At 34.9% G+C, this 9,448-nt stretch overlaps 1 protein-coding gene across 1 annotated transcript; it reads right to left on the reverse strand.

The window, feature by feature from the left end:
• Window positions 1–843: 843 nt before the first annotated feature.
• On the reverse strand, window positions 844–3,538 carry LOC114650162 (olfactomedin-4-like). Its single transcript, XM_028799636.2, has 4 exons — window positions 3,352–3,538; window positions 2,764–2,976; window positions 2,513–2,666; window positions 844–2,065 (listed from the first exon to the last, which is right to left on the reverse strand). Exons 1-4 carry the CDS (start codon window positions 3,412–3,414, stop codon window positions 1,251–1,253), a joined length of 1,245 nt encoding a protein of 414 aa, XP_028655469.2. The 5' UTR covers window positions 3,415–3,538; the 3' UTR covers window positions 844–1,250.
• Between the last annotated feature and the right edge of the window lie 5,910 nt (window positions 3,539–9,448).

The following is a 9,448-nucleotide window of genomic DNA, read 5'->3' on the forward strand; positions in this document are numbered from 1 at the left end:
AACCATGTAAATCCCTTCATGGCCACAATTTACCCATCTTCTAATGGCTTCTTCCAGCATGATAATGCACCATGTCAAAAAGCAAAAGTCATCTCGAACTGGTTTCCTGACAAGGAGTTCAGTGTTCTTCAGTGGCCTTCACAGTCACCTCATCTGAATCCAATAGCAAACATTTGGGATGTGGTAAAATATGAGAATCAAAGCACTAATGTGCAGCTGACAAATCTGCAGAAACTGTATGATGCAATCATGTCAATAGAATCTGAAAGGAGTGTTTCCAACATCTTTATGGAATCCAAACCACAAAGAATTGAGGAGGAAAAGGAGGCCCTACTCAGTATTGTTATAGTGTTCCTAGTAATGTGCCCAGTGACTGTATGGTTTTCATCAGACCTTAAGCATGATGTCAGGCAGTGTCAAGGTGTTAAATTCTAATTTGGAAGTTGTAAACTCAGGCTTTTCAAGATATTTTAACAAATAAGCCCAAAATATCCAACTATTTCTGTTCATGCAGATTGTTCATGCAGATTGTACCCTCGCGTTTAAAACAAAAGAACACATAAATTAAAACTTGTTGCCAAAGCAATGCTGCAGGCTATGAAGCTAAGAATATGTCCATTTCATATTCAAAGATGAGCAATCATAACTAGTACTTCAGAAACAGATGAGCAGTGCTTAAATTTTAGTCATTAAGTAGTAGACAAAAATAAACAAAATCAAAGATGCAAGATGCAATGTGTTAATTTACTTGATTTGTCTTTACAGGATAAAGTGAAGATTTTATTGATTTACTGTATAATGTGCAACATACTGTATGGAAAAATGTGTCATTGAATATATGTGGATTTTCATTACATTGAAAACCTTTATTACTTCAATGGATTTGCATTTCAGAAAGAACAGGTGAGCAAAATAAAGTGATCATAATTATTAAAATATTGATTAAAATTTCAAGAATGCAACATGAAAAATGAACACTAAAAGAGTAAAACCACATATTTGTTAAAAGAGTTGTTTTAACCATGACATATTTCACAACAACAATCAGGAAATGAATGGGTTTGCTACCCACTGTGGTCTTTCAAGTGGGAAAAAACCTGAGGTCATAATTCACAAGAGATTTTACACATGTTTATTAAAAGATTAATTAAAATGCCAGGTATAAATGTTCAGAATAGGCAGTAGAAGCACAAAAGAGGTGCAAGAACTGTATTTGAATAACACAAACATTAAATCAGGTAAAGTGCAGTTCAGACACCCTTAGTGGCTTCTGCATTGGGATAGAAGCTGAGGTCATAGGTCACAAGATAACCATCATTGTACACATAGAGTTTATGATCTTTGGGATTGTAATTAACACCATAAATATTCTCCATCATCTTACTGAATGACAGACTGATCTTGCTCTCCTGCTCGGTATTTGTGTCATATGCATAGAATATCTGCTCCTGCCTTGTGTTTACAGTCCTAGTAGCATACAGAACTCCACACACAATAAATGCATTGCTAACTGAAGGTTTGTACTGTTTGGTCATCCAGGTTCTCTCGACCTCCAGGCTGGTCTCATTCAGTTTACTGATCACAATGTTGCCTGTGCTTTGCTCAGTAGCATAGATGACCCACAACCCACTTTCATCTACAGCAATATCAATATCTTGCCAAGGTGTTGAATAAGAAAACCTGTTGTTAAAAACAGCAAAAGGAATTGGTTTTCTCACTGCTACTTTATGCGTGTTAAGATCAATTTTGCAGACATCTCTTGTGCCGTAACAATTAAAGTAGAAATGATTCTTATACACAACCATACCACTGCCCTGACCATATTTGAATATTGTCTCTATTGGCTTTCTGTACAGCAAGAAGTCATCATAGGAGGAGTAAAGTCTGTAATACTCCATGTATCTGTTATCTGTATTCAGGGGGGCTTGCCAGTAAAGTTCTTTCTTTGGTGATACAGGTTCAGGATCTTTTCCCCAGGCACCACACTTGTGACCAAGTCCTCTCCAGTTCATCTGTACAAGAAATGGTTGACTGATGTCTGAAATGAGGCCATGATTACAAGAACCTAAAAAGAAAATGATCAAATATACAAATCAGATCAATTCAATTTATTTTTATAGATTAACTCATTTTGCTTCAGCCATATGCCATAAGTAAAATGTCATAGAAAAGACAAATTAACTCAGGAAGGCAAATTTCCTATAAAATATGCTATAGGGATGCAAGAATTTTAAATTGATTTAAATATATAGAAGAGTAAAACAGTATATGGGGGATCCAACTAAAACATTTCATTCTATTTAGAAACAATTTTGCTATATATTGCAATGCATTTAGGTTCTGTTTCAATTGCTACAATGATTTTACAGACTGCTAAAAATGATAGCAATATTACTACTGCTAAATTGGACAATACCTTTCAGACTAACTTCATAACTCAACTAGTAAATTACTGCTGTTTATACCTCATGAGTGTTTACATCAGCATCATTCAGAATATTCAGGAACTCACCATAAACAATTGGAGGACCAGCACTGGTGTGATTTTTATACTCCTCGCATTCTTGCAGTTTCTTCTTCAGAGAAAGAATTTCCCGACGTATGGCAAGTACATTGTTTTTGTCTAACGTTTCCAGGCTAGTGATGGTAAGGCTCATGTTTTTGATCTGCAATGTAATAAAATCAAACGCTTAGATATATATTAGCAAAACTTCTTATAAGGCTATTAAACAGGACAGCTTATATCAAGACACAAAAATGTACCTCAGCATAGAGCTGTTCAGCAATGACATTACTACCAGAGAAACTGCCCTTCAGTTGAGTGATAAGCATTTCCATCTCTCTGATTTCAAGTTTGAGCAGCTCAAAGTCCAACTCGGTGTATGTGAGCCCATTGCTTTCCATCTTTTCAATGCGGAGAGTGAGATTGTGCATGCGCTTTTCAAAGACTGAAATCTTGGTCATGGACTCTTGGATCTGTGGAAAGAACAGAATGTAGCTAGAATGGTAGACACTTGATAGATTAAGAAAGAAAAGATCAAATGTATTTATTTAGATCAAAGCATGTAGATTGTAGATTTTCAATAAAAAATACTTTTTAAAATGTTACTGTGTTTCTATCAGACAATATTTTGAATAAATTCATTTACCAATAGCTAAAGTTAGCAAAGTTTTATTAAAAGTTACAAATTCATCATCTTTAGGAATTACTCTTACACCAATACAAAATTACTGCAGACTCCCAAAAATTGAAATATGTTTCCTCCATACTTGGCATTATTCAGATGGAAATTACAGATGTTTGGTCTTTATAAGAAAGATAATAATAATGTAAAAGTTAATTCATATTACCTTTAAAAGCTCCTTTTCAACTGATGTTGATAAAGAGTCAGCACTCATTTCCAATTTTTCCATCCTATCCACAGGAAAACTCGGATCCGTAAGATGCACTGAACACTGGCAAACTCCATTGGCATCAGTTGTTCCATTTGCATTGCCAGCCCAGTGCTAAATGAAAAAAGAATGAAATGAAACCTAAGCACATCATAATTAAGCTACCACACTTGGAAAAAGCTTTCACAGCATATTAAATAATAATAAACAGCTTTATTAATTAAAATATTGCCTGTAAGTGGAAAAAGAAACAACTTTAATATTAAATTTGAAATGTTGTATTCAAGATATGTCTAATTTACTTGCCTCCTCTATGCTTGTGCTAGCAGTGATAAGTCCCAGCAAAACAAAAGTGACTGAGGAAAACATCCTGAGGTCCTAGTCAGTTAAGTAGAACTAACTGGAGTATTTATACTTTTAGGTCTTGTATTATAAAAGTCAGTTATCATCAGATGGCCAATCCAGGTCACCTATGGGCTAAAGCACCTCCTGCTTGTGAGTTTGAAACAAAATTTATTAGATAATATTGCTGAATCATGGCTGAAATTTTGTAAAGAACAAACAAACAAAAAAAAAAACAATAAAAAAAACAGTGTTATGTAACTCCGATACTGGTACTTCCTCTCTGGGTTTTTAAAGTTAAGTGGTAAGCATATAGTTCCAGATTTTACATCCTAATAATCTCAGTTTATCTAAGAGTATTTATTGTACCAAAATGAGGAAATATCAAAGTATCTTCAGCTTTCCTTCATCTACTGATTTTTTTTCTGTTAGAAATATTTTAACCCTATTACCCTCTTGAAGTAGCCTGTCTATACCAAAGTACATAAAATTCAGAAGATAGTGTAGTTTGTAATAATTACAAGCAAGAAACCCAATAATTCACTAGTTTGATAGGTTTCTGGAGAGCTTTCCAACCAAATGTTTGTCTGTTGTTGCATCCATCCATCTATCCATCTATTCATTATTAAACCTATATTCATGGTTTACGAGAGCCAGCATCAGCGCAACGTAGGAAACAACTGGATGGGTTGCCTGTACATCACAGAGCACATAAATGCACACACCTACACTCACTCACACTGAGCCAGTTCTTCCTCATACATTTTTAGGTGCATTTTCTTAAAGAGCTGATTCTTTTCAGCTCTAGTGATTTCAGATTAAAAGTTGATGTGATAGAAGTGTTTAGAATTTTAAAGGGAATTAGAATAGTTGATGCCAGCTGTCATTTTAAAGTGAGTTCAACAAAGCTCATGGATATGGATGGAGGTTGCTTAAGGTTAGATTTCACTATAATGCTAATAAATATTTATTCACATATATACGATAAATTGTCAAATAGCATTTTAGACAGTAGTTATTTCGGGACATTCAAGCTTGTTAAAAAGAATGATGTGAAAAGAAACTGAAGAATTATGTTTAGATGAACAGCCTTCTCGTGTCAAAGCCGTTGTTATGTTCCTAACTGACATTTTCCAATTAATGTAATGTCAGAGTTTGTGAGATGTTAAATGAAAACAAGAGTTATCTGGTGATAAACAGGACGAATGGGACAGTCTCCACACTAATGTCGTCATATTTTCATTTGCCATGACGTCACACACTACATGTTGTGAGCACACATGATTAGTAACATATTTCCTTGACATACAGTAAATAGTACACTGGTGGGTGCCCTTGGGTAAAATGCTTCACAACATGGTGATATGACTAATACAACAACCAAAAAAAAATAATAATAGCAACATAAATTACAATAAATACAATTTTTAAAAATTATATTAAACAATACAAAATAATTTTAACACTTACCTAAAATGCTGCACAAGCAAATTTTAGTATCATTCAAAGTATGGTTTAAAGCATGTCTATTAACCCTTCCTTAGAAAGGTACCTACATATTAGGAAGTCACTCTGATGCTGACTCTCAAACTTCTCCGTAAGCCAGAATACGATAAAACACTTTAGTAACAAATACTAAAGGAATGCAACCTTGACATAACATTTGATTACTGTATCTACAGAATAACAAGTGTTACAAACAGAGAACATCTGATATATACAGTACAGAATGACAAATACAGTAAATGGCAATTATTTTACAAGTATGCTCACCATTTGCCAGACTAACTTACCATAGATGTTTACAATGCCAGGACAATTTAAGACAAATCAGATAGGAGAAACAGGGTAGACTGTGTAGTTAATAAATACTGGAAAAAGAACACAAAATTAAGTTATAATAGTGCAAGGACAGGATAAACATGCAATGTGAGTTACAGGAACCGATGAAGGCTCTTGCTCCTGCCTAATGAGTGTCTTAACTGTGGTTGCTTCCTGATATACCAGGATGTCATGCAAACCATTACCTGTATCGAGTTATTTTACAGTGTACAGTAAGTCCAGTAGGAACAGCAGCCTCCTGCTCACTGATGGGACAAATGTGACTCGCAAAAGAAATCTGAAGAGTAATACAGAGTGAATATCATTAATTTTATATTTAAAGGTAACCAAACTTTATTTCAGTTTTGTTGCACAATCAGTTTTGCCATTCTGATGGAAAAGTGTTTCTAGGTCACAGAATAAAGTCAGACTAAATTATATAAAACATCATTTTTCTTCACACTACAAACAAATATATTTTTACTTCATGTGCATTAGCCAATAGCTAATCTATGGTTCAAGGTCAAATGTTAATCACAAGAATGACAAACGCTACAACAAGGTACTTGATAGGCAAATAAGTCGGGAAATGTACATTCAAGGTAAAGGTACTTTTAATATTCGTACATTAATATTAGTATGTTATAACCTATGTAAAAATGTAACGTTCACATTAACAGGTTTTCCAAATACTTACTAGAATTATTACAATTAGGGCATCACTGCAGTGCTGATTCCTCACAGTCTCCTGGATTTGTACATTAACTTTCTGTGTGGAATTCAGAGGTCTTCTTGTGTCTAGGTGGGCTTTTCTGCAGTTTCTCTCCCACAACTCAAAAACATATGTGTTATGTGAAGTGTTGATTATAAATTGTCAGAGAGTAAATGCATAAGTAGGTCCTTTGATGGACTGGCAACCTGTTCATGGTTTTGTCCTGACTAGATTATGACCCAAAATTAGATTATGACAACTACAACACAGTCGCATTCATCAAGAGCTTTGGTGTAGTACTGAAGAAACAACAAGGAAAATGTTTCAAATGTTCATTATATCGATAACGACAGTAACTGCTGTTACCTGACATATGACAAGTTAACATATTTATTAGCAAATTACATAGATACAGTTGCATTACAGAATAAACAAGTTGATAAAATTATATTTACGTAAGTGAAGGGCAATGTAAAGCAGACATGCAATTTAATAGTGTGAAATTCACCATTGTTGGATGACTTAACCATCAATATACAGGTATAGCACGCACTGTGGGGTCTTCCTTTACTGTTTGGAGAACAAGAAAATAAAAGCTTTTTCTTCTTCTTTCTATTCATCTTTTTTCACTTCTATGTTGGGCTGATGTGCTTGTTCAACCTTCTCCAAAGAGCTCGGTCATCCTCCTCACCAGACAAGCTCTTTTCCTTTAGATCTTCTTTTACTTTATCCATCCACCTCTGCTCTGTCATCCCTCACTTTCTCTTCCCTTCTAATTCCATTCCCATCACTCATATTCAATGTCACTCCTCATCACATGTCCATACCAGTTCAACCTACATTGTTTTCCATTACTTTCTTAGATATCTCTCCAACGTTTGTTGTAATTCTGATTGTCTAATTTCTTATTCTGTCCTTCTTAGTAACTCCACTCATACATCTCAACATTCTCATTTCTGCCACATCTAATTTCTTCTCCTGCATTCTCTTTACTGCCCGTGTCATAGCTCCATACACCATTTTACCTCTTGTGCCTCTACAGTTGGAGGTGGAGTGGTGGCCCTGTGGCTAAGGATCAATGCTGGTCTCTGGAAGGTTGTCGATTCAAATATTGTTACTGCCAGGAGGGATCCTAACTCGTTGGGCCCTTGAGCAAGGCCCTTAACCTGAAAATTTATTTGGGGTACTGTGCAATTGATGACCCTGCTGTCTGACCCCCAAAAGACATGTGAAAATGCCCCTTGGAGAGTAACAAAGTACAACCCCAGTTCCAATGAAGTTGGGACGTTGTGTAAAACGTAAATAAAAACAGAATACAATGATTTGCAAATCCTTTTCAACCTATATTCAATTGAATACACTACGAAGACAAGATATCGAATATTCAAACTGATAAACTTTATTGTTGTTTTGCAAATCTTCACTCATTTTGAATTTAATGCCTGCGGAAATATTCCATTGAAGGAGATTAAAGGTGAAATCTTGCCAATATCTCACTGAAAATTAAAACAGGAGATATAGACTTAACAGGCAGAAAATAGAAATACTGGTGAGAGGTGAGTGAGACAGCAGTCTGGTGATTAAGGCACCACGTTCAAGGTGAGCAAGTGTGTAATCCAAACCCCCTGACATTCAGGGACTTGTACTTGTATAAAAGGGCCCAGTGTGGCAGTTAGAGTTTGTTTTCTGCTCTGTTTTTTGTTTTATACTTCATGTTCTCCTTTTAATCATGCAGCTCTTGTATATTTTTTCATTTAATACTAAGGGGCTTTGTCCCCTGCTCGCTTCGCTCACCAACCCCCGTAATTTGGATACACACTTTTAAGATTTTTTTTTCTTTGAATTGTTGCTATTTCATTAGTTTCACTTTTATTTCAGAACTTCTGTAAAAACAATATTTGTAATCTTGCGAGTCCCAATATGCTGAATCTTTTTAATGAGGTCAGGATAGGTTTCTCTGTTTGGAATTTCAGCACAGACAAAACGATCTACATCATCAGCAGTTAATAATTTTTTTTTACAAAGTAAAAAAGTAAGTAGAGTTCTGCATTGGACTCCTGTCTGTAAAGTCGTGCTGTTTTCCTCTCACAGTTCCAAAAGTACATGGGGTTACCAAGGTGATACCCCAGCTTGTCTAGGTTTTTGTACAAGGGCTAGACAGAACGTTTTTGACTCCTGGGGTAAATGTAGCTTTTTAAATAAGCAGACAGATAAATATATATATATGAACAAAGTAACCAATAAATGCATGTGCGGTAAACTCCATTTTTGAAATTCTCAAGATTCTTTATTTGTCACATGCATAGTTACACAGGACAACACGCAGTGAAATGCATCCTGACTCGCTTATCAAAAACTGTGCAAAGTTAGAAGAATATCAGTTAGATTTACAAAAAGTCATAGATTGAAAGGTAACAGTATAGTAGAACATAATAAATAAGTACAATTATGTGAATAAAGTATAATTAAGTGTTAAGGTGCAATAGTGTAGTAGTTATTGTGCAAAACCAAAGTTAGACTGGTGCATAGTTAAATAAGGCAGTTTGTTTGTTTGAGCTACTGCGATCTTTACTTTCTTTATTTATATTTTCTAATTTTCCTACTTTCATATCCTTTAACTTTCTCCACATGTGTATTGTGCCGTTTTTTTTTTTTGTTTTTTTTGAGCCTTTCTAATTTCACTGGTTTCATAGTCTCTAACCTGCTCTGCATGTGTTTAGCGTCAATGTTTGTAAACGTCTTTATCAAGTTCTACTTTCTTTTACTTATTGTCTTTTAATTCTGAGCCGGATTGGACGTGCTTGTTTTTCAATTCCACTTGTTCCGGGCTGATAATTACTTTCCTTATTTTCTGAATTTGCACCTCGATTATTCTTTTTTGCTCTTTTTTCTGTCCAACGCATTTGAGTCTCTTTTCTCCGCGCCCGATTAGACGTGCTTTTTTTTCCATTCCACTTGTTCCAGGCTGATCATCACGTTCCTTATTTTCTAAATCTGCACCTAGATTATTGTTTTTCTTTTTAGCATTTTTTTCTCTCAGTTGCTTTTGGGTCTCTTTTCTCTGTGCTTTTCTTTCTTCTTCGTTTAATCGTCGACGTTTCATTTCTACCATATACATTTCATTTCTACCCTATTCATTTCTACCATATTGACCTTATACACTTTATATGCACTGAGAGC

This window comes from Erpetoichthys calabaricus, chromosome 4, assembly GCF_900747795.2.
Source record: "Erpetoichthys calabaricus chromosome 4, fErpCal1.3, whole genome shotgun sequence".
In the NCBI taxonomy this organism is placed as follows: Eukaryota; Metazoa; Chordata; class Cladistia; order Polypteriformes; family Polypteridae; genus Erpetoichthys; species Erpetoichthys calabaricus.